We start from the raw sequence: 26,380 nt of genomic DNA, 5'->3' as shown, positions 1-26,380 counted from the left end.
ATGCTGGGTATTTGGAAAGAAAGCAAATTTGTAAGGTAGGGTGTGTGTTGCTCTGTGTGTGTGTGTGTGTGTGTGTGTGTGTGTGTGTGTGTGTGTGCTGCTGTGTGTGTGGTGATGAAGAAGAGATACAGGTCATTTTAGAGGATGAAATCCCTGGTGGTGGCTGACTGGATAGGATGTCAACACAGGGAGTGAAGAAAGAGAAAATCTCTAAGACTAACTTGCCTATTTCAAATTTTAAATTCTAGGAGGGAAAGGGAACTTACTTTCTCAATTTCTGGTGCCTTAGTTTAAGAGGCCAAAATTCCGACTTCTATTAATACTGTAGTTTATCAATGTTGTTGATTAAATAACTCTTTGTAGATCTATTTTTAAAGGAAAATACGTTCTAAAGACTAAAAACATTTGGAATTTCACTTATTGGTGAGATTTGTAACTGACCAAAGCAAAACTGATGTTTATGGTAGGGCTGGCTTGAATAAATAAAAGGATTCAAGAACTCAGTCCAAAACTTCCAACCTTTGGTAAATATTCGGAGGCCAAAATGTACGTGTATGTATGTGTTTAAAAAGCGTTCTGCCTTACCCCATTTTAATTGGATTAACAATTAAAATGGACTTTTCCTAATAAAGGAATGGACATCAAATTTAAAAATGTTAATATTGAAAACTGTTCTCAATAAACTGAAGCAACTCATAATTGTGGTCAATGATGGCATCTACCATACCGTGAGGTAAAAGAAAGCACTAGTAATATTTACTGGCGGAACAACTGATGGGTACAAAAGGGAAAAAAAAATTTCTGCAAAAATTCTGACATACCCTAGCAAAGATGAGACTATATTTAGAAGAGTTTTAATGTTTGAAATCGTATCCTAATATTTTAAGTGGGCGATCTATTTACATACATGGTTTAACTCTTAGTCACACTTTTGGTTAGTACATTTTACTCCAAGAGCAAGGTGGCTATACTCTTATTACACTGTTACTGAACTCCAGAACAGATTTGTGTATCTCAGAAACAGTCCACATAGCTGGATGACAAACTGGTCAGTTTGCACAGGCCTGAATTTGCTACCTTTCACCCAGGCTTCTGGTGCCCTAGATACAAGGTAGGCTACACATGACTGCCATGTGTCTCCTTTGCCAGACTTCGCACTCTTAAAAAACCCTTTTCCATACATCAATTACATACTCATTCATTCAACAAACATTTACTGAGTATTTACAATGTTAGGTTCTGTAATGGTCACTGGGGGTACTGCAAGCCCTAACTATGCTGCTTTTCTTCCAGTGTGCAACCTTTGAGGCTTTGCACATTCCGCTCCTACCTTCCAGAACATGCATCCTACTCTCCTTCTTTTCCCAGGGCTTCTACTAGTTCTCTGGATTCCATTCAGGAATTCCCTCTCCCAGAGGCCATCTGATTCCCAGCGTCTGGACTAACCTCTATGCGCTGTGCTCCCATGATACCCTATGTTCACCATTATCACTGCATGTATAAAATGACGTTGCAATTGTCCAAATTAATTTGTTATTTCTATTAAAATTATACATATACATCATTTAAAAATTAATAGTAATAATGAAAAGCTGCCATCCTCACATACTTCTCCCCATATCTGATTCCAATACTCAGTAAACCCACCTTCAACTCTTTCAGCAATTGCTTTTACTATTTTCATCCATTCTTCTAAATAACATGCTGATACAGCATTTCTTGATTTTTAATTTTAGACATTATCTTTTGACTCCCTAACATATTTATGATAAGGCACCTATTACTCACAACTAAGCTACATAGTATGACTATAACTGGATTTCCCTGCTTTACAAACATTTAGTTTGACTCACTTTTCATTTACCTACTTTTTCTATGTTTCTGCCTATTGCAAATTGATTCTCAAACGCTATTTAAGATCTATAAACGCCCTCAACTCCTCTCAATGTGATCCAACACATCAGGTAATCAATCAGTTCCTTAACCAAAAAAAAAGAAGAAAAAAGAAAAAAGAAAAAGAAAACCCAATGACCTCTCACCTGTTCCAGTCTAAGCTGGTTGCTCTCCATGCTTGGGCACAGCTGTCACACTAGAGCTTCCCTCTGTCATCAAGCTGGAAGTTCCCTTTACCTCTCTCCTAGGTTGGATTCCTGATTCTCAGACCCATGCTTTCCTTTTTCTTCCTGGGTTTACCCTCTTAAATTTGGTGGAACACAGCCTCCAGCAACTTCATGGTAATGGATTTAAGGTAAGTAAAGTTTGAGGCTTTGATTAAAAATGTCTTGTTTAAGTTTGACTGGATATAAAATTTTAAGTTGGAATTCATTGTTCCCCCCCCCAAACTGCGAGGGTATGGTTCCACTGTCTTGTACTTCTAGTGTTGCAACTGAGAATGACAATCTAATTCTCATTCCTAGTCTTTTCAGTGTCACCTGTTTCACGTGTCTGGAAGCTTTTAGGATCTCCTTCCCTCCCTGATGATGGGAATTCCAATGATGTGCCTTGATATGGACCTTCTTTTACTCACTTGGCTGGACCCCTGCATAGTCCTTTTCATTATGGAATCGCTTATCCTTCATTACAAGAAGTTTTCTAATAGTCATTCATTTCCTCTTCCTGGAACTCCTATTAATCCACTGTTGGGCTTCCTGGAATGTCTAATTTTCTCATTTTTCTCTCCTATTGTCCATTTTTATTTTAACTTTCTGTCCTACTTTCTGGGTGATATTTGCTACATTATCGTCGAAATCTACTAAGATTTAATTTCTGCTATCATGTATTAAATTTCAAAGAGCTCTTTCTTCTCTAAATTATCCTTTTTATCGGTTTTTGTTTCACGGTTGGAATAGAAATCATTTTGTTTGGTCAATTTCCTAGTTTCTGTGTTTTTCTCTGATTTTTACATATGAGGCTTTCTTCACAAGGCTGGCAATTGGCAGCTGTCTGTCCGTTTCTTAGAATGAGGCTCTCAAGACTGACTGTTCACAAAGAGCTTGTAATCCAGTAAACTTCACTGTTAGGCTGATTTTTAAAATGGGGATCCACACCTCCGTATCTGTGAAACTCTCCTTACTCCTACTGCATTTCACCAATCTCCTGCTTCGGGATTTCACACCCAGCTTAGTGTTGTTGAGGAACGTCTGGGAGCATTTTCGGTTCAGTGTCTCCCTCATCCCCAGCTGTTTAAACTTCCGTAAAACAAATTCCTGTCTCCTGCAAGAACCGGAGCGGAGGCGCTAGTCACGCTGGGGCAGGCAGGTGCCATGGGAATCTAACTAATGCTAACACGCATTTTAAATCCGTTCTCCTATTTTCAGCAATACCTTGAGCCCTAGCCTTCAAAGGTAGCTCACATCTCTGAGTTCTGGGCTTTTCTTAGTGCAAATCATCTCCCTAATTATTGGCTTCCTCCACTGCAAGCATTTAAGGTTCAGCTCTCTCAGGTACATTAGGACAAATACAACTTATATATCTGGTTGCTGGCTTCAAGTGTCTCATTGCTTAGCATCTCTCCCATTTTTCCCTTATAAGAATATGTATTTTCATTACTTTACAGTCATTACAGTAGGGTTGTAAGTTACAGAGGATAAACGTGAATATTAGACTTGCTATGTTAAACTGGAGTGCTTACAATTATTTGTTTTATAGGTTAAAAATCTCAAATATAAAAAAAGGAACAGATTATAATAACACTCAACACCCGTGCAAAACCACCATGCAGACCAAGAAATAAGACATTATGGCTGAAGTCTCTTGTGCCTTTTTACCTAACTCCATACATCTGCTCAACAAGAGATCATCACGATCCTGAATTCAGTGTTTACCACTGCCATGCAAAGTTTTACATTTCTATATAGAGTTCATGAACATATAATGTTAACATATTTGATATAGGGAGTATCATATTACATCTATATCCTTCTACAACTTCTTAAATAAAATATGGAGGGCTTTTTTATTTATTCAAAAATGAATGATTGTTTTCATTGCTGTACAGAATCCCATTGTACGACTCTACAAAAATTTATTTATCCATTGACCTGCTAATGGACAAGTTTCCTTTTGTTCTCACAATTACACATCAGGCTTCTATGAATAATCTCTTGTGAAAAAATTTTATTGAGGTATAACATACATACACTAAAGTGCTTAAATCATAATAAGCTCAGTGAATTTTTACATATGCATGCACTCATGTCACTCCCATCAAGATAAAAATATTTACAGCTCCCCAGAAGGCTACCTTGCTCAACTTTTCCAGTCAATATATTCACTCTTCCCAAAGGTAACCACCATTCTGACTTCTATCACCATAAATTAGTTTTGACTGTGAATTGTTAAGTAGAATCATAAAGTACGTACACTTTGTGTCTAACTTTTTCATTTATCATCATGGCTAAGTTGATTATCATAAATTCACCCAAATTTTTGCATGCAGCAAAATGTTTTTTCTTTTCTTTTCCTGCTGTGTAGTATTACATTGTATGACCGATTGTACATTAACATATGTATCCATTTGACTCTTGATAGACATGGGTTTCCAGTTCTTGGATGTTATCAATGTAGCTACTATGAACACTCTTGTACATGTCACTTGGTGGATATATACTCGTTTCTTCTGGGTTTATACCTAAGAATGAAACTGATGAATTCTAGGATAAGCTATGTTCAGTTTTAGTAGATATCACCAAATAATTTTCCAAAATGGTTTCATCAATTTACACCCCGTACTAGCAACGTATGATATTTCATGTATTCCACACCATCATCAAGGGTTTGTTTTATCAGTCTTTTTCCTTTTTAGCCAGTTTCGCAGGTGTATATTGGTATTTTATTTGATTTCACTGATGATCAACAATGTTGAGCATCTTTTTATGTGATTATTGGCCATTTAGATATCTTCTTTTGATGTGCTTGTTTCAATCTTTTCCCTGTTTTAAAAGTGAGTTTTTGTCTTATTTTGGTAATAAGTGAGACATTTACCTACTACGCAATTCAGATATTTAAAGTATACAATTCAGTGGTTTCTAGTATATCAACAGGTATTTGCAGCCATCATCACAGTCAGCTTCAGAATATTTTCAACACCACAAAAAAGATACCCTTCCTAGGCAACCAATAATTTACTTTGTTTTTATAGATTTGCCTTTTCTGGAAATTTCACATAAATGGAATCTTACAATATTTGTTCTTTTATAGCTGTCTTCTTTCATTTAGCATTATGATTTCAAGGATCATTAAAATTGTAGCATGTATCCATACTCCAATCCTTTTGATGACTGAATTAATATCCCATTTTGGTATATCCCACATTTTATTTATCCATTCTTCAGTTGATGGACATTTGGATTTTTTTCTACTTTATGGCTATTAGGAATAATGATTCTGTTAACAGCTGTGTAATGTTTTTATGTGGATGTGTGTTTTCATTTCTCTTGGGTATATTCATAGGAGTGGAATTGCTGGATTGTATAGAACCTCTCTGTTTAACTTTTTGAAGAACTGCTGGACAGTTTTCCAAACTGTTTGCACCACGTTACATTCCCACCAGCAGTGTACGACGGTCCAACTTCTCCACATCCTCACCAATATTTGTTATTATCTATCTTTATGATTAAATCCCTCCTAGGGATGTGAAGTGGTATCTCATTATAGTGTTGACATGAATTTCCCTGAATTACAGTGATTTAATTTTCCATGAATTATAGTGTTGTTAAACATCTTCTCATGTACTTATTGGCCATTTGTGTGTCTTTGGAGAAATGTCCATTCAAATTATTTTCCCATTTTTAAATCGGGTTATCTTTTATTGAGTTTGAAGAGCTCTTTATATATTTTAGATGCAAGTCCCTTATCAGATAAATGATTTACACATATTTTCTCTCATTCTGTGGGTTGCATTTTTATTTTCTTGATGATGTCCTTTGAAGCACAAAGTTATCCATTTTGATGAAGTCACATTTATCTATTTTTTCCTTTGGTTGCTTCTGCTTTTGGTGTAATATCTAAGAAACTATTGCCCCATCCAAAGTCATAAAGATTTACTCCGATATTTTCTTCTAAGAGATTCATAATTTTAACTATTACATTTAGGTCCTTTTCATTTTGACTTACTTTTTGTATATGGTGGGAGATAGGGGTTCAGCTTCATTCTTTTGCATGTGGATATCCTGTTGTCCTGGCATCATTTGTTGAAAAGACTATTCTTTCACCCTTGCATTATATTATGAAAATAAACTGACGGTGAACGTGAGGTTTTCCACCTGGACTCTCAATTCTATTTCCCTGACCTATATGTCTACCCTTGTGACAGCACCACACCCGTCTTCATGATTGTTGCTTTGTAGCGAGTTTGGAAATTACTGGTGCTCTTCTTTTTCAGTATTTTTTTGGCTATTCTTAGTACTTTAAATTTACATATGAATCTTAGAATAAGCTTGTCAATTCCTGCAAAGAACACAGCTAAGATTTTGATAGAGCTTGTGTTGAACTGTAGATCAACTTGGGGCGGGGGTGGGGGGGAGTATTGCCATCGTAATAATATTGAGTCTTCTAATTCATGACCATGGGATATCTTTCCATTCATTACATTTCTTTACTTTGTTCCAACAGTGTTTTTTAGTTTTCAGTTTATATAAGGTTTGCGCTTCTTTTGTTAAATTTATTCCTAAGTATGTAATTCTTTTTAATACTATTGTAAATGAATGCTATGTTTTATTCACTTAATTTTCAGGCTGGTTACTTCAAGTGTGTAAAAATTCAATTGATTTTTATATTGATCTTCTATCCTGCAAACTAACTGATATTTACTAGTTCTAATAGTTTTCAAGTGGATTCTTAGTATTTCCTATATACAAGGACATCTCATGTGTGAACAGATAGTTTTACTTTCTCCCTTCCAATCTGGGTGCCTTTTGTTTCATTTTGTTGCCTAATTTCCCTGACCAGAACCTCTAGTACAATGTTCAACACAAGTAAAGAGACATCCTTGTCTTGCTCCCGATCACAAGGCAAAGCATTTATAAGTTGTTGGATTCAGTTTGCTCGTATTTTCTTTTTCTTTTTTGCATCTATATTCATAGCAGATATTGGTGAGTAGTTTTCTTTTTTGTGATGTATTTGTATGGTTCTGGTAGGAAGAGTAAACTGGCCTCATAAAACAAGTTGGAAAGTGTTCTCTCATTTTCTACTTTTCAGAAGCATTTATGAAGAATTGGTATTAATTCTCTTAATGTTTGGTAGAGCTCACGAGGGAAGCCATCTGGGCCTGCCCTCTTCTTTGTGGGTTATCTTTGATAACTAATTCAATCTCTTTAGTTGTACGTCTGTTCAGATTTCTATTAACTTCTTGAATCAGTTTCAGTAGTGTATGTCTTTCTAGGACTTTATTTCATCTAAATTATGTAACTTACTGGGATTCAACTGTTCATACTATTCCATTATAATCCTTTTTATTTCTATAAGGTCAATAGTAATGTCCCCTACTTCATTCCTGATTTTAGTACTTTTGAGTCTTCTTTTTGTCACTCTAGCTAAAGGTTTGTCAATTTTGTTTATCTTTACAAAGAACCAAGTTTGGATTTCATTGATTTTTGCTATTGTTTGAATTTCTATTTCATTGACTTCTACACTAATCTTTATTATAGTCTTCTTTTTACTTGTTTTAGGTTTAGTTTCTTCTTATTTTCCAATGTGTTAAGATGGAAGCTTAGTCCACGTATTTAACATGCTTCTTCTCTTTTAATGCAGGTGTTTACAGCTATCTATTTACTCCTAAGTACTGCTTCAGCTGAATCTGATAAGTTTTGGTATGTTGTGTCTTCATTTTCTTTCACCTCAAAGTATTTCCTAATTTCCCTTGTGATTTCTTCTTTGACTCATTGGTTATTTAGAATTGTGTTGTTTAATTTCCACATATTTAAATTTCCAAATTTCTTTGTTATTGATTTCCGTTCATTACATTATGGTTGGAGAACACACTTTGTATGATTTCGATCCTTTTATTGAGTTTTGCTTTATGGTCAAACACATGATCTATCCTGGACAATGTTCTATGTGTACTTAAGAATAATGCAAATTTTGCTGTTGTTGGGTAGAGTGTTCTATAGCTGTCTGTGGTCTACTTGGTTTACAGTGTTGTTAAAGTCTATTCCTACCTTATAGATCCTCTGCTTAGTTGTTCTATCCATTAATGTAAAAATTAGGGCATCAGTCTTCAACTGTTACTGCTGTTATTTCTGTCAGTTTTGCTTCATGTATTTGGGGCCCCGGTTGTTTGGTTTGGTACATACATGTTTATAATTGTTGTTATCTTCTTCAAAAGTTTGACTATTTTATTATTATAAAATGTCCCTCTTTATCCGTAGTGCTATTTTTTTGTTTGAAAGGCTATTTTCTCTGATATTAGTATAGCCATTCCAACTTTTTTATGGTTGCTGATTGTGTATCTTTTGCCATCCTTTTAGTTTCAATCTATCTGTATCTTTGAATTTAAAATGTGTGTTCTGTAGATAGCATGTTGGATATTTTTTCCCTGCCTTTTATTTTTTAAATCCAGTCTAACATTCTCCACCTATTGGTTGAATTGTATAATTCATTTTAAACTTAATGTTATTATTGCTATTGTTGAGTCTATGAAAGCCATTTTACTTTTTTTTGAATGTCTTATGTCTTTTTTGTTCCTCTAGTTTTCCTATACTGCTTTCTTTTACACTAAGTAAATATTTTTCTAGTGTAACATTTTAATAACGTTAATGATTTTTTTCACTATATATATTTTTAGTTCCTTTCTGGGTGGTTGCCCTAGTTTTTGCTATTTCACTTCCTCACAAATACTTTCGTCAGACTTTTTAATTGTCTCTAGCTGATAGGTATGATATAGTATCTCACTGCACCTTTAATTTGCTTCCCCTGAGTCCATGAAAGGAGACCATCTTTTCATGTTTACTGGCAACTGCGATTTCCTCTTCTGTAAACTGTTTACTTGTATCTTTTGCCCGCTTTTCTATGGGGCGTTTTTCTGTTATTGATTCATAGAAATTGTTTCTATAACTGAACATTGATTCTCTTTAGGTTACATGTATTGCAAATGTCTTACCCTGTGTCCAGTTTGTCTTTTCACTTTGTTTATTGTGTTCTTTGATCCAGTTTTTACTTTTAATATGGGTAAAATTTAACAACCTTTGGATTTACAGTTGGGGCTTTTATGTCTTAAAAAAATCATTCCCTGTCCCTAAATCATAATCTCCTGCTTTTCATACTGTGTCCTCTAATGTACTTGGATGGGATTTTTGTATGCTGTGAAGTAATAAGCCTAATTTTTATATACAGATAATCAAATGTCCCAGCAGCACTTATTTAATACTCAGTCTTTTCTTTATATACTGTCTTAATATATAAGTGGGTAAATTTTATAGTTTTTTCTTCACTTGCTCTATAACTGGAAACTTAACTAGGGAGATGGACCATCCCATTTGCCTTTATATCCCTGGTCTTAATGTGTAGCAGTTACTTATTAATACTCAGTGGATAATGAGCAGACATAGGGAAGAGGGAAAGAGGCAGCAGCACATACAAATCATGTCATAGTGTGGAATGCAGTGTAAAAAGAAAAGGTTGCAAAGGGAGCAAAGTTTGACCATAAGAAGGAGTTTATTTTGTTAATAATGGGAAACCAATAAGAATTTTAAGCAGATAAATGACACAGAAAGAAGTATGTTTCCTAAAGATTGGAAAAATTTAAAGTCTGACAAAAGCAAGTATTATGACACTATACAGCAACACATACCTACTCTGCTGGAGGAGGGAGAACAAACTATTATAAGACTTAGGAGGGCAACCTGATAATATCTTGTAAAGCTAAAGATATATACATATTGCACAGCCCAGGAATTCCACTCCTAGCATTCACCTTCAAGAAACTCATACATATGCATGAAGAAAAAGATATTACAATATTTACTGTAGCATTTTTTGTAAACTTTAAAACTGGAAACCTAACATATACTAACAGAAAAAATAAATACATAATGCACAGTAACATACTGTAACACAATTCAATAATTAGAAAAAATTAGAACCACATGTATCATGGATAAATCTCAAAAACAATGTTGATCAATAATTTTCTATAAAGTCTAGTATTATCTTATATTTATAAAATAAAATGTGGGAAAATAAAACCATGCAGACAAATAACGTTAAATTTTGGATAGTGCTTACTTTTGTGCAAGAAGAAGAACAGAATCAAAGCAACAACAGGTCATTAACGTTTAATCTTAAAATATACAGATCTGAAGCAAATATGGCAAAGCATTTATATTTGACAAAGCTGGATGATGGGTATATGAGTGTTCATTATATTACTCTCTCTGGTTTTCCACTGAAGAAAAGATTACTCTGGTGACAGTATGGAAAATGGACTGGAGGGGGAAGGCAAAATGGAAACAAAGAGGACAATTAGAAGACTTTTGAAATCCAGTGAGAAATGACCAGTAGTAACAATGAGGATAAAAAGGAAAGTGACTGAGAAAGGAGTGGAACTGAGAGATATTTAGAAAAGAATATCAGCAAGATCAGGTGACAGATCAGATATAAGAAGTAAGAATAAAGTGGTAATTTTGGGTTCAAAGTCAATCTTCCTCAAAATAGGAAAGGGTTTTTTGAACCTGTTGAGTTTGAAGGGTCCATTCGGTATCCTAGTTAAAGACCCAACAGGAGACAATATAGCAAAGTGGTTAATAGCATAGGCTCTGTTATCAGGTGTCCTGGGTTCAAACAAAACAAAACATAACAAACACATTAATTGACTATTCCAATTAACTATTTTTATGTAAAAAGAGGTGGGGTAGGAGTTAATAAAAATAACTATTTTCATGGAGTTCCTGTGAGAAAAAATTAGATGCTTGTCAAGTGCTATGCAGTCTTTGGCACAGACTATCTGTTCAATGAAAGCCTACAGTAACTTTTATGATTCTTCTTTCTCCCTTATAGGACATACTTCTATTCTGCATATCAATTAGGACTCTTCAATGATTCCACCTTGGTTCCTAAAACACTTATTTCTATAAATTATATTATTTTGCATATGCAGGCTTCTATCAAATTTTCAAAATGCTTAATAGTATGTCTTATTTAAAACTGCCAAACAATTTCACTAAAGTCAGCACTATTTCCCATTCAAGAACATATCCTTTATTACCTCAAAGTATTATACATGAGGTCTAGATCCAATTTCTATGGAATTCTACTAAATATATACATTCAACCATTACCTAGTAGAAAGCATACAAGCAATATGCCAGGCACTCCGAGATGACAGCAAAAAAAACAGTCCTAACCCAAATTACGGTTTATATATGTTTTGTTAACAAATACTTATAATGCAAGGTACAATGCTAAAATAGGAAACAGGGTGCTATATAGAACATGGAGAAAAGAAACTTCCAGAATTTAAGTTAAGAAGGGTACCCTAAAAGATGGGGTGTCTGATGTGAAAGGTAAGTAGGAGTTAGCAGAGTAAGGCAGGGAGGTGGAAGATGGATTTAAAAGAAATAGGTTCTAGGCAGAGGAAATATTTTGTTCAAAGGTCCAGAACTGACACAGAACGCAGACTTTTAAAGGAGCAGAAAGTTTTAGCACACATGAAGTACGTAGTACAAGTACGGAGTAATGAAGCATGAAACCGGTGACCTACATAGAAAAGAGAGTGGGCAGAACCTTGTAAATTGTACTCTGTCTGACCCACTCCAATGAGATTGTGCTTAAGAGTACAGTGCCTAAGACAAAATAAGTGCACACTAAACATTATTCTCTTACTATTATCCACACTCTCCCCTTTTCTGCCTCAATTTGCAATGTGACAATACACTGACCAAAAAATATTTTCCATCTAGTCTTCCTTAGTTGGTTGCCAGAAAAAAGTATGTAGAGAACTTATGTCTTCGACAGTCTGTTCTTTCATTTGTAAATGGGAACAATAATACCAACCTCTCAGGCTTGTTTTAAGGACTAGAGAGAATGTGAAAAGGTCCCAGAAGAGTGCCACGGCACATATTAAGGACCCCCAAAAACAGTTCCTATAAAGGCAGATTGGAAAACTAGCCAGAGAAAAAGAAAAGCAGAAAGCACTGGCTTCACTTTGGGATAATGTAGTAGGAAAGTCTTAGAAATAACATTATCTTAGGCATAAACTCTGAAAACATGGTAAGATACATACACCAAAAATGTTCAAGTTTTGATAAAAGAATCTACACCTGTCTGATAATGTATTTATTCTTTTCCCAATATGTAAGCTTTTTCAAAAAAGAAAAACTGATTTTCTATAATTCACTTTTCTCACAATGACCTTATATTAAAAGATACTGTGTGTGTGTGTATGTTTCCCAAATACCACTACCCTAAAAGAACTACTTTTACTTTACATATTTCTTTCCAAAGACTTAAACACAACATTTGAAGACTTTTCTACTCCATATTATACAGTTCTGATTTAAGACCCCGACCAAATGGATATTGAATTAGTAATGTTTCACGAGTATTCGCTTTTGCAAAAGCAAGATAACAAACTCCCTAGGTACATTTAAAATAAAAGAATCATAACCTTTAAGTAACACACCTAGTATTCTAAAAGAGGCACCCAATATAAATTTCATACCATGTAACTTTGTCTGATTCTAATTTGTCTTGGTGCCAACCTAACACATTTATTTCTAGCCACTCCTTTTTCTTTCTAATGGTCTCATTCAATCGCAGCTAAATTCTAAGAAAATTTTATTGATGTTAATCCTAAATGGCAATAAAATATCACAATATATTTGACAAAGAAAGCATCAAGCTATCGTTTAAAAAGCAAAAAACAAAAAAGAAACAAGAAACAAAAAAAAAACCACAAAGCTACCTGAAATAAACTAAAGGATGATCTTAACCAAATCGAACAAATATTTTTTCACACAACTTTACAACTATTATTAACAGAAAACCATAAATGAACTGGAAGTTGAGCTAAATTTCCCAGGAAAAAATAAAGCTCAGTTCAATATAGAAAGTTTTTTTCTAGACTTTTCAAATAAGAAACACTTCAACGTTACTAATACAAACTATAAATCCAAAGGAGGTAAGAATATTCTTGGGACTTGTTACAGAGAAGGATTTGGAAAGAGTTACTCTTCCAGGAAGAAGAAGAAATCTCACAGGTCCTATTCAGGGTCACAAGTACTATTAAGATCTGGGTGAGGGGTCCCCTACATGCCCTCAATAACCCCCATCATGCCTCAGGACCAATTCAGCTAAATATCCTGATGGTAATGTCTTTCAATTATCACAGGACAAGAGTTCGCCACATTAAGGTGATTTAACTGTGGCCTCTCAAAGATATGTGTGACTCTCCTAGTTATCGCAATATATCATGTAAAAATGCCGGGGAACGAGTGAAAAATATACTGGAAACCTCATAAATAAATAAGTGTCCAGAAAAACCCCAGAATTACTAAAAGAGTAAATCTTATGTTTTAAACCTTGAACTACAATACAATAAGGCAAAATCCATTCAAGTGTTTAAAATAATCTTTACTATTTAATGACTAGCCACATAAAAACATTCACTAATTCTGCCAATCAATCGTCAAAGAAAATGGTAAATGTAGGCATAAAAAGAGCAAATTAATTTCACATTGCCTTCAATACCAATTACTTGATTTCAATTGATTAATCACATTTCTTATGTAGAAATTGCATAAATATATCATTCAGCTCAAAGGGGTTATGTGAACATCTTTCTTTATCTTCAATAACATTTTTTAATCTCTAGTAAAAACCTACCTTTGAGGTTCTTTGAAGTTGATCACCAACATATGTTTTACGAAACTGATCCAAGAACCAGAGAATTGCGAGCTCTATTTTCTCATTAGAACACTGAGGCAATCCGGTATCCATTAAAGATATAAGCTGAAAAACTCTTTTCATGAAGGAAAGAAAAAAAGCTTCAGTAAAAATTCTTCAAAAAACAACACTAAAACATTCACTGTCAATGTAATGCAATATATATAATTACTGTAAAAAGTGACAAAATATAAAAGCTTATCAAAGTATTTTAAAAAGCATTAAAATCCTACCACTAAGAGATACTACAATTTGGTCTAATTCCTTCCAGTCTTTTGTCCTAAGACATACATACACATATACATGCATACAAGCCTACACATACACTTATTTTACAAAAAAATTATATATAAATACATGACATATATATAAATATATAATATACATAGCTGTAAGTATCTACAGTTATTATGAATATAATATACACAGGTATATCTATGCATATATAAAATTATAGCGATAAAGAATAATATTGAGCATGTAGTTTGGGGTTTTACTTTTTTCATTAAACCTTCTATTTTCATATAATCCTATATTTGGGGGTCACATGATTCAAAATTTTAAAAAAATCAAGAGGTACAACGATCAAGTTATATCACTTTTTTAATAAATAAAATTTCACCTGAAATAAATTATAAGATGACCTTAATATTTTAATACAAGTGTACAACTATTATTAACAGAAAATCATAAATAACCGAAGGTTAACTTAAATTTCCTAGAGAAAAAAAACTTAATTCAGTATCATGTAAAACTTAGTCTAGAATTTTCAAAAGAGATATCCTTTCATTATCTATTTTCATGAAAATTTTCCAGTGGATGGCAACCCAGTGCCTGGTGCTAACGCAATCAGCATGTTGTAACAATCGTTTTAAGAGATAGAAGTAGAGGTTGTAGAGGAAGCAGGACTCAAAGAAAGACAGGTATGCCTAGCCTGACCCACCCACTTCTCCAGTTATGCACACAGAACATACATACACACACTGTTGATAGTTTGCTTCCTGCCAGAGACTTTTTAAAATGCATGTACAGGCAAATACGGCTATATATTATCCTCCCAACTCTTTTAAACATATGGAGCATACTATACTTATGGTTCTAAATCCAGCTTTTTCCATTAACAATATATCTCACAGATCTTTCCATATTAGACATAAGGAGCTTCCTTATTCTCTTTTGCAGCTCTTTAACATTCCATCATATGAATGTACCATATTTTCAAACATTCCCATTCCGATGGATGCTAAAGTTGTTTATAATTTTTTGCTGTTACAAAAATGTTGAAATTAATTTTGTGCACCACATTCACACATGTACAGTTACAATATACACTTCTAAAAGTCAAATTACTAGCTTAAGAATATAAACTTTTATAATTTTGATAGTTATTACCAAATTGCCCTGCACAGAAATTGAAACAATTTTTACTTCTATCATCAGTCTGAGTGTCCAAATGCACATAGATATTTCAGGATATTAAACTTAAGGATTTATTGAAATGTGAAAAATGGCATCGCGGTGTAGTTTTAATTTTATTTCTGTCATGTATGTGAGGTTAAAAATTTTCCATGTTTTTAAGTCATATTTATGACTTAAACAGGTCCTTTTTAGTGACCTGCTCATTTGTATCCTTTGCCAATTTTTTCTATTCGGTGTCTTTTTATTGCTGAGTTCTACAAATTCTTTATATATTAGAAAACAGAGCCCTGTGATTGATCTGTAAATATTTTTCCTCATTTTTCATATGTCTCTTGACTTTGATTATTGTATTTTTTAATGCCATGTAGAAGTTTTTGTTGTTTTCCTTATGTGGAAAATTGTATCAATTTTTTCTTTTAGGGATTTTGCATAATAACAAGATCTTACCTGAATCTGATATGTTTTCATGTTTCACATTTTTACATTTACCTCTATGATAACATTTGCATTTATCTTGAACATGTCTTATGAGATATGAATCATCATTTTTTCCCAAATAGCTACCCAGCTTCTTCAAAACCATTTCCTTCTTGTATAGTTCTATCTTTTTACTTACCATTTCGAATTACCCCTTATCATATACACTAAGTTCATTTATGCATTCAGATTACTTACTGGACCTATTATTCTATTCCACTCATCTGTCTCACTAAATATATCTCAACCAATTATTTTTTCATATTATTAAATAATTTTCCAAAACGTTATTTTTAATGGTCGTATAATATTAAGGCTATGTTAACATTTAATCATCCTGTTTTTCATATAAATTCTCATATTTCAGTAAAATATAACTACAGTCCTCTTCCCTATTACCAAAGATTTCTAGAAACAAATGTCTAGGTTACAGCGTATAAACTTCTTGTAAAATCTTGGTATTTATTGCCAAAGTATTATGAAATAATATTTTGACAACTACATTTATAGTTATATCTTATATTTATACATTAAGCTACTCATTTAACAGTATCCTTCACTTACCAAATATCTTTAATACTATAAAAATTTATGAAGGAAAACTAAAGATCAAATTTAAGAATTACTGTGACCAGGTGTCACTCCCTCACCCTGAAGATGTGTTTATTATTTAATTTGGAGAGAAGAAACAAAGCTGACTTTTAAAGTCTGTATATTGGTGACTTATCAGATTGTTGGAATAATTTTTAGTTAAATTAATGGATACATAAATCAGACTTTGTCTCTGGATCCAGATGATTTTTTAAGTGACTTATAAGGCATGTCTTACTATCAAATTCTTTATTGAGTAGAACCTCTCCTTTCCTACTCTAGTTCTTCGGTGATTCTACATACTTGCTCTTGTTTACTTTTATTTCCTTTTTATGGCATTCATTCCAAAATCCGAGGAAGATACAAAACCACAAGACAGTTTGTTGGGATGCCTTTACAACTCATATTAAGCTGCCAATTTGCATTTCCTAAGAGGTAATGACATCCCCTGGAAAGTAGGAAAGAATTCCTAGGAGGGTAAATGATCCACTTATCAAAGAAGTTTTGGTAGTTGTACAAAAAGTTCAGCTGCAAGTGCCTGAAATTCAAGATAATGGCTTAAACAATATAGATGTTTATTTGTCTCTCAAGCAAAAATCCAAGGCAGCACTCCAGGACTAGTTGGTGCTCCATGGTGTATCAGGGACTCAGGTTCCTTCCATCTTGTTGTTACACTTGCCTCAATTCACACAATGACTTTATGGTCTAAGATGGCTTCTTCAGCTCCACCCATTATGTTCATGTGTGTTGCACATACCACATTCACTTACATCCAATTGCCGAACATAATCACTTAACCATACCTAGCTGCAAGAGAGTCTAGTAAATCTAGTCTTTATTCAGGTGGCCACATGCCCAGCAAAACAATCGGGTATTCTATTACCACAGAAGAAGGGAAGAAGAGATATGGGACAACTAGCAGTCTCTGCCACAGTGTTCTTCAAAGATTTGTGGCTACCTCTAACAAGTGCTTAAGATCAAAGCTTGTGTTGTATATATATATAACATTCACTTCCAGCTTCAATTTATCATCCTACATTTATGTTTCCTTAATCTTGTTAGGTAAAGAGCACGGAGGGACTAAGATGAGAAATATATCATTAAACAATTTTGATCTAAGTATAAACACACTATTACAAATAGAAAGAAATGAATTTTGGGTAATCATTTTATATTCCCCTTGGTATCCAATTAACTAAATGATTATTTAGTCAACACATATCCGAGTGCCTACTATATGGAAGACGTGTGTTAGGTATTCAGAATACAACAATGAGCAAGATACATATATTCCCGTCCACCAGAAATCTATTATTTATGCAAAGCAAAACAATAAAACAAGAAATTAGAATAAAGAATGATAAGTGCAATAATAAACACTACAAAGAGAATAGCGAGGATTCCTAATAGTCTAGGATAGAACAGGATAAAGAGAAACAGTGCTGAGAGAACGAGGATTTTACTAAAACAACAAAGAATCACTAAGTAATGCTGAGGGCTCATTTGATGTAAAAAAAAAAAAAGGTATCTTAATTGACAATGGGATCTATCTGCAGAGGTGTGCAATTTCTTTTATTATCACTTAACAAGTTAAAGAAAACTCTGAATTACTTCAGGGTTAAGGTTTTGCCAGGCAGATGAGATAATACAACCATGAACAAAGCAGTTAAAGCTTATTCCTTCCCTTATTGTGGAATAAACATATAGGTGTTAAGAGAAAATAAGTACTATAAAGAAAATAAAGTAGACTAAGAATGTTATTTTAGATAGGCAGGTCAAAGGAGGAAGAGCCATCTGAGGACACACCTGACTGAAGTGAGGGAGTGTTACATAAACATCTGAGAGAAACAGTCCTAGCAGAAAAGTTCAAAGGCCCTAAAGTGAAAACATATTGGGAATCCTCAAAAACCAGCAAAGAGGACAGTGTGGCTGAGTTGAATGAGAAAGGCTAGAAAATGAGGTCAGACAAGCAGAAGATGCTTTGAACCATGGCACAGACTTTGGAATTGGTCTCATATGGGATGGGAAGCCACCGGAAGCTTATGGGTAGAGAAGAGGAGAGTACCACGATCTGATGGGAAAGAAGTTGAAGTCATCTATATGATTGTAGGGTTTGGGAGAGAAAGCAAAACTCTGAGCTAGTTGTCAAAGTCTTCAACGAATGATGAGGATGACAGAGATGAGCACATGAGAGCAACAAGGAGAAACGGTGATGGAACTGACAGGAATGAGCTTGAATGCAGCAGCCACTCCACTAGCACTCGCAAAATGAAGAACACTGGATGACTAAGACAAAATCCCTGGGGAATCTCTCAAGAGGTTTTCATTCTGATTATGATGAATGAAACTGAAATGACTATAAAATTAAGTGATCTCCATTTAATTAGAATTGTATGGCCTGAGCACAAATATATTTACTTGCTAAGTTAAAGTGGTATATTTAAATATGTTAAAGCAACATGTTTTAATTATAATTATCACAATATTGGGAGCTTTTAAGAATATTAAACTTTTCCTGATAAACTAGCACATCGATTGTTGGCAGGAGGTTTGCGATCTTCTAATTTGGTAGTATTCTCCCAGGAGTTAGAAAGTTATCATGTAACAACACAGAAGGCAACAGTATTACGGTTCTAGTTCCTTGGAACTTCTTCATATCAAATCGATATTTTAAAGTATTACATAAAACATCATTCTTACTTAATGAAAAATCTCAGTATTTTAAAACAAATATTTATGTTTTTTTGAGACAAAGTATGGAAGCCTCACCTTGATGTGCTTGGCCCTTCTTACACACCCACTAACCCACCACCACCTCTCACCCACCCCTGCCCTCAATCACTTGCCTGGCAGCCCCAGTAAAGATTCACACAATTCCTGCAGTTATAAATCGTCACACAGGGGAGAGGAGAGGACTGCCACAGCTCCTGCCCTTGCATCCAACTCAACAGAAGCTCTGGCTTCCCCAGCAGTTTCTCAAAGAGGGAACACAACTAAGAAGTATGGAAAAGTTAAACACCCCAGGAGTAGACTTCAACCAGTAAGGAACAGGACACAAATCAGCGAACAGATAAATTGCTTGCCCATAATTGCCATCCCTCTACTACCAACAAGAACTGTCTTGAAACACAGGGGTTCCACGTGGTCTCTGGGCAAAATGCCTGTAAAAGCGGGCCAGCAGGTGTGTAACGCATTACTGCTATCCAGTGGGCTCTCACTATTCATGGTAATTATGTTCTGTAGAGTTGCCGTGAAAACTCAATTACTGAATACTGAACCCCTGCTCCTAACGGAAACATGGGATTAGGTTCCTGAGGAACTATGGTCACAATATTTTCATCAACTGATCAACACATATCCTCGTTTTATGTGTTTTCTGTTTAAAGGCACCTAATTTAATACATATTGTTGATTCATTAACATTGAAGTCACAGCCGATAGCAGTACCACCTGCCTGCATGAAGCTTACCTAAACAAACACATGCATTTTTTCTGTAAGGCACCTAAGAGCCTGTGCTTAGGCTCACTGGCCAGCACTTGGGCACTATGCTGGGGGCCATTTTAAACTGCAAAACCACCAACAGAAAGCACAAAAATGCAAAAACGATGGCACTGAATAGACAGCAAAAAGGACACATATTTAACTATAAGAACTGAAATAAGAAGGCACAGCATCTGTCAACCTCAGCTGGGAAAGTGAACATCCAGCAACTTAAACTTTTTGCCTCTATGCATATGTCCAAGAATGACTGTAACAGCATCATGAGTGTGATTTTGGAGTACAAAGAAATTTTAGCAAGTAGGCAAATTTGCAAATATGGAATCTTTGAATAATGAGGACTGACTCTACTTGTTTTCTCTTATTCTCTCATTTCCTTCTTTCTTTCTTTCTTCCCTGAAAATGCACCCTTCTTCCTACCCCTCAAAAAAGCCCAAGGCTCTGTTTTCTAGGGAGGGGATGTAGGCTGAAACATAAAACAAATCTTATTTAAAGTTAAATAGGTTTACTGCTTAAAATTAAATTTTTCTACTTGGCAAATATACACCCACATTTGTTTATTTCTTGTTACATATTTTGCAGGAAAATAGTGCCAATGGCTATTTCCCTACTTGATAATAAAAACTTTTAAAAAATCAAACGAGCTATAGCAAAAAGTATACTTAATTTCTAGTTTACTAAATATGTAATGTTATGATAAAAGATGGTACAGAGGCAAATTGCTCACTTGGTTTAAAATTAACCAAAACATTTTAAGAATGCCCCCATTCATTCGTATTTTAAATTGATTTGATATTGGAAATAACAAACCTTAGAAAAACTAAAAATATTTATGTTCCATTCAGATTCAAATTTCACTGGAAAGAGCTAGTTTAATAGTTAAAAAGGATATGGAATGAAGGGAGAATGTCTATTCAAAACGGGAACAAATTTATGAAACACTTAGGAATGAATTTAAGAATAATAATAAGGGAAAATATCACAAGGAATAACAATTTTAAGAACTTTAATAGGGTGATAGTGGTGTTAGAATAGAGTTCAAAGGTCAATGGACAAGAATAAAAGGCCCAGAAAACCACATAACAATTTTGTGTAAGCTGAAAGTGGTGTTTCAAATCAGCAGAGGGTGGGGTTGACATTAATTGGTTAACACTTTGGAAACTCTGGAAAAATTATGTAAACCAAAGTGAATGTCAGCTATATTAAATATAAAAAGCTGAATCCATAAAACTAGGAGAAAATATATGTAGATGGATATTTTTATTATTGAGGTATGGAACAACTTTTCTAAGCTTAAGCAATGGAAAAAATAGGAAGGAAAAAATTCACAGATCTGAATACATAAATATTTAAAGCCAGTACAAAACAAATTTCTAAAACAAAAATATGGAGAAAACATTTTTTTAAATGAAGAGCAAAATGTTAAGATCTTTGATATATACTGAGTTCTTATAAATTAGGAAAGATTATCACAAAAGAAAACCAGGTGAATGATAAAATCTATACACATTAAAAAAAAATCACAAAGAGAAAATACAAATGGCAAGAATAGAAATGGAAAACAATGTTTGACACCACTTGTAACCAAAGAAATACAAATTCAAATAAGACACCTGTTATGTATAAACTGGCAAGATAAGAATCCTATTATCTAGTTCAGCTGCAGGAAAAGATAATTTTCATAGTCTTTGGGTTCAAGAGAACAAACTGGTACAATTTTTCCACAAGGCCATTTGGTAATACGTATTGAAAGTCTTTAAAATGCTACGTACCATTCAACCAGCTTTTCAGCTTTTAGGAATTAACTAATGAAATTATTTTGATCTACATAAAGATATAACTAAAAGAATATTCACCTCAAGGCAGTTTCTAGTAAGAAAAAATTGAGAAACAACCTAAAATTCCAAAACCAAGGGTTTGTTTAAATTATGGTACAGCTTAGAATATTTCATGTCTAGGTGAAATGTTCACAATACTATGTTTGATTTTTTAAACAAGAAATGTTTGGATTTTTGTTTTGTTTTGTTTTAGTAATATAGTACTTACTATTTGTCAGGTATTATTCTAAGCATTTGAAAAATATTAACTCATTTAATCCGAATAATAGCCCCAAATGAATTAGGTATTGTAATTAGTATCCTGATTTAAGTTTACAAAATATTCTCGTATAATTTTTGTTTAAAAAAGTTGCAAAATATATATGTACTGTACATATACCCTCAAGCATTAATTAAAAAGATTCAAGGTCTTTACCAAAACGGCACTAGTAGTTACCTCCAAACTAATATATGACTTTTCTCTTCATTTGAATTTTTTAAGTGTTCAACAAAAACATGCAGTACTTTGTTTTAAAGAAAGATGTTATTAAAAAATAAGATATGTGGAAAATCAGCTGACTCATTATTATTCATACGTAGGAATTTTCCTCAGTTTAGAAAGAAATATGAGGTAATTACTGTTTCTTATTAAGGCTATGGTCATGAGGTGAAAAATCTAGTCAACAATCATAAACAAAGCTTGTCTTGGGTAACTATCCATTGATTTTGACCGGATGTATGTCACCCCAATTTTGTCACCATCCCAATAAACACCAATTTTGCATGCTTTGTCAGAAATAAAACAGCAAGCTAAATCTTCATCACACTACTTAAACAAATTGAAATATATTTGACTATACCACTTGTTAGAGACGACATCTACCGATCACTTAACCTCTAAGCCTTGGTTTTCTCATGAGTGAAAAGGAAAAGACTACCTTCCTCAAAAGGCCAAATAGAAAATGCTTTAGCTCATCATACCAGTTCAGTAACCAAATTTCTTAACTACTTGGTAAATTTCTGTAAATTGTGTGGCCATTACTTACCGACAGGATAATTCTCCATCCATAGCATCATGTTCATCTGTGCTGGTGTATGTTAATCTTCCTCCAACAACTGTCCCAACTAAGTATACCAGCCATGCAAGACGCCCTAATACATAAGAAAAAAGAAAAATATTTATGAAGTATTGATAGAAACAAAGCTTAGTTTTTCAGAAAGTTCCAAAATTAGAATGATGATCTATTCTTCCAAACAAATGATAAACTGTTGTGAACTCAGTTCTTGACAGAGAATGAAAAGTTCGGTTTTAAGTTTATCAAGGCAGTAAGTGTAACAGTGAAAATGACAGATTTTAGAGCCAGATAAAACTGTTTGAATCCCAGCTATACCAATTTGCTATGTGATCTTGCATAAGTTACTGACCCCTTTACATCTTAGGGTTTTCATTTGCAAAATGGAGAAAATAATATCTACCCTGAAAATTTAGGATTAAAAATTAAATGTGATACCAAAACATCAAAGGTAATGTCTGGATCCAGGCTGCTAGTCAGTAAGTACCACTAAGCTCCAATGACCAGAATCTTTTCTGAATGTTCAATGTCATGAGAGTACCAGTCAGATCATTTTTAATATGGCTCCTGCTTGGAACATAACAGATGGTAGTTAATTTATTCCCTTTGTATTTCTATGCATAATTTTTAAAAATCTGCGACTTTCACTGTGTAAATCATATTGTTTGACAACTAAATTAATTCCGTGGGCAACAGCAGCAAAGGATTAAATAATTGCACAACAGTGACACAGTGGAAACATCTATAGTTTTCACAAATCTTACTTTGGGGCAGACAACATTGACAGTTTAAAAACGGAGGTATTTATATTGAATGGTTTTTATTTAAGGCATATTTTACATCTCTAGCTTCATCGATCTATGTATCAGATTCTCCAAGATTTTTGAGACCTTTATGAATAATTAACAACATACCAATAGCTTGCTAAAAAGAAATTTCATGCTATTCTTGGGGATTGATTTTTCAAAGATGAGCAGGCTATTTCATAATACTGAAATCAATTATGTTTTGGTATTGGGAAACCTTTTCAAGTGAACTAAAGTGTTACGTGCTTTTTTTTTTTTTAACCAGGTATTGAACAGTCACAAAAGAGAGAGTGCTTTTAGAAGACTTAGCAAGGATAAATAAATGTAGAAAACAACACTTTCTGTCTTCCTGTGGATACTAGCAGTCATTACCATAGTACAAGTCATCAACTACCTCAAACTTCTGGAGACACGTCGGCCTACTGAGGTGACAAACTTTCTCTTAGAAATATAACCTGGCAAGTATCCACATCCCTTAATCTATCACAAAACAATGAATAAATCACAATTAACCAATTATGCAGCCTTGTACATGAGCAATGTGAAGCAGATTAAATAAGAGAATAAGATCACCAACAAGATAAAGTAACTCAGTTTTATGAATTATGAATGTATAGTGAAAAAGGTAACAGAAAAAAAAAAGCTCATGTAGGAAACTGAAGGTACTAGACAGTTTCCTTACATACAATCCTTTGTTCTATTGGGAACCTCAAATCCATGAATCTTTCACCTTTTTAAACAACTTTACCATACAATTCACGCACTTGGAAGATTCAATGTTTATTAAATTCACAGGGTTGTGTACCAATCACCACAATCTTATTCTAGAAGATTTTCATCCCTTCCAAAAAAATCCTACTCTGTACCCCCACCCTCCCAACCCTAAGCAACTACTGATCTACTTTACGTCTCTTTAGATTATTCCCATTCTGGGCATTTCATATAAGTGGAATCATACAATATCTGGTCTTTGTGACTGCCTTCTTTCACTTAGCATAATGTGTTCAAGAACCATTCGCGTTGTAGCATGTATTAATACTGCATTAGTTTTTATGGCCAAATAACATTCCATTGTTGAAGATACCACATTTTATTTATCCATTCATCAGCTGATGGACATTTGGGTTCTTTCCACCTTTTGACTTTATAAACAATAATTTTATGAACATTTATGTCGAGTTTTTATATGGATGTATGTTCTCATTTCTTGGGTATACCTAGAATTGATGGAGTCATAATATATATTTTTAACATTTTGAGGAACTGACGAACTGTTTTCCAAAGCAGCTACACCATTTTACATTCCCACCAACAATGTATGAAGGTCCCATTTCTACAAATCCCTGTCAACACTTGTTATTATCTGTCTTTATGTTTAATCCACCCTAGTAGGTGTGAAGTGGTATCCTGTAATTTTCACGTGCCTTTCCCCAATGACTGATGTTCAGCATCCTTTCACGTGCTTACTGGCTATTTGCATGTCTTCTCTGGAGAAATGTGTATTCAAATCCTTTGCTCATTTTTAAATTAGGTTATTTATCTTTCTTAGTATTGAGTTGCAAGAGTTCTGTTTTCTAAATGCAAGTCCCTTATCAGATATACGATTTGCAAATATTTTCTGTGGGTTCTTTTCACTTTATTGACAGTGTCCTTTTAAGCACATAAAATTTTAATTCTGATATAGTCCAAATTTCTAATTTCTCTTTTAGTGTTATATCTAAGAAACCATTGCCCAACCCAGTCATGAAGATTTACTCTTGTTGTCTTCTAAGAATTTCATAGTTTTATCTCTACATTTAGGTCTATGACTCAATTTTTATGTATGGTAGGAGATAAGGGTCCAACTTCATTCTTTGTGCATATGGATATCCAGTTGTCCCAGCACCATTTGTTGAAAGGATAATTCTTTCATCATTGAATTGTCTTGCCACCCGTCAAAAATCAGTTGATTACAAATTGGAGGGTTTATACCTGGACTCTCAATTCCATTTCATTGCTCTAATGTCGAACTTTATGCCAATACCATTTTCTTGATTACTGCTGCTTTGTACTAAAATTTGGAATCAGGAAGTATTAGTTTTTCAATATCATTTTTTTTCAAGATCATTTTGGATACTCTGGGTTTCCTGGATTTCATATGAATTTAAGGATCAGCTTGTCATTTTCTGCAAAGCCAGCTGGGATTTTGACAGGGATTGTGCTGAATCTGTAGGTCAATTTGGAGAGTATTGCCATCTTAACAATATTAAATCTTCTGATCCATGACTATGGATGTCTTTCCAGTTATTTAGATCTTTAATTTCTTTCAATAATGTTCTATAGTGTCAGTGTACAAGTTTTACACTTCTTTGTAAAAAACTTATACCTAAGTATTTTATTCTTTTTGATGTTATTGTAAATGACTTATCATCACTTCATTTTTGATTGTTCATTGCTAATATACAGACACACTGTTGATTTTTGTTTATTGATCTTATATCCTGCAGCTTTGCTGATTTCTTGTTAGTTCTAATAGTTTTTTTGAGATCCACCATTTACTTCCTCTTACACCCGTTATGTCTCGCTATCCTGCTTACTTAGCTTCAGTTCTATGTCAATTATAATCTCTGCCTTGCATATGACTTCAACTCCTCTCTTGCTCTGACATATTCATCTTCAAAACCATAATTGTTTAAATCCAATTTCCCACTTATTCTTTGCTTATACTCACATAGCTTAATATAACTGGAGAAAGATACAACTCTACTGACTATGAATTCACCTGCTCAGGAGGGCTAACATGGCTTTCCTGTCAATTTTCAATACTTAAGGGTATGGTGG

The 26,380-nt window shown here is 33.8% G+C and overlaps 1 protein-coding gene across 9 annotated transcripts in view; it reads right to left on the bottom strand.

The window, feature by feature from the left end:
• RANBP17 (RAN binding protein 17) overlaps positions 1-26,380 on the bottom strand; it is a 255,586-nt gene that overhangs the window by 179,801 nt on the left and 49,405 nt on the right. For all 9 annotated transcript variants that reach the window (XR_012489874.1, XM_019741153.2, XM_074313890.1 and 6 more), the window contains 2 exons: positions 22,728-22,833; positions 13,819-13,954 (listed from right to left, as the gene is read on the bottom strand). Coding sequence is in view for 8 of the 9 variants with exons in the window: in XM_019741153.2 (XP_019596712.2) it covers positions 13,819-13,954; positions 22,728-22,833 (242 nt within the window). In the remaining variant the exon portion in view is untranslated. The remainder of the gene's footprint in view (positions 1-13,818; positions 13,955-22,727; positions 22,834-26,380) is intronic.

The sequence above is a fragment of the Rhinolophus sinicus genome, linkage group LG10 (assembly GCF_036562045.2).
Source record: "Rhinolophus sinicus isolate RSC01 linkage group LG10, ASM3656204v1, whole genome shotgun sequence".
Taxonomy (NCBI): Eukaryota; Metazoa; Chordata; class Mammalia; order Chiroptera; family Rhinolophidae; genus Rhinolophus; species Rhinolophus sinicus.
This window is presented reverse-complemented; position numbering and strand designations above follow the sequence as displayed.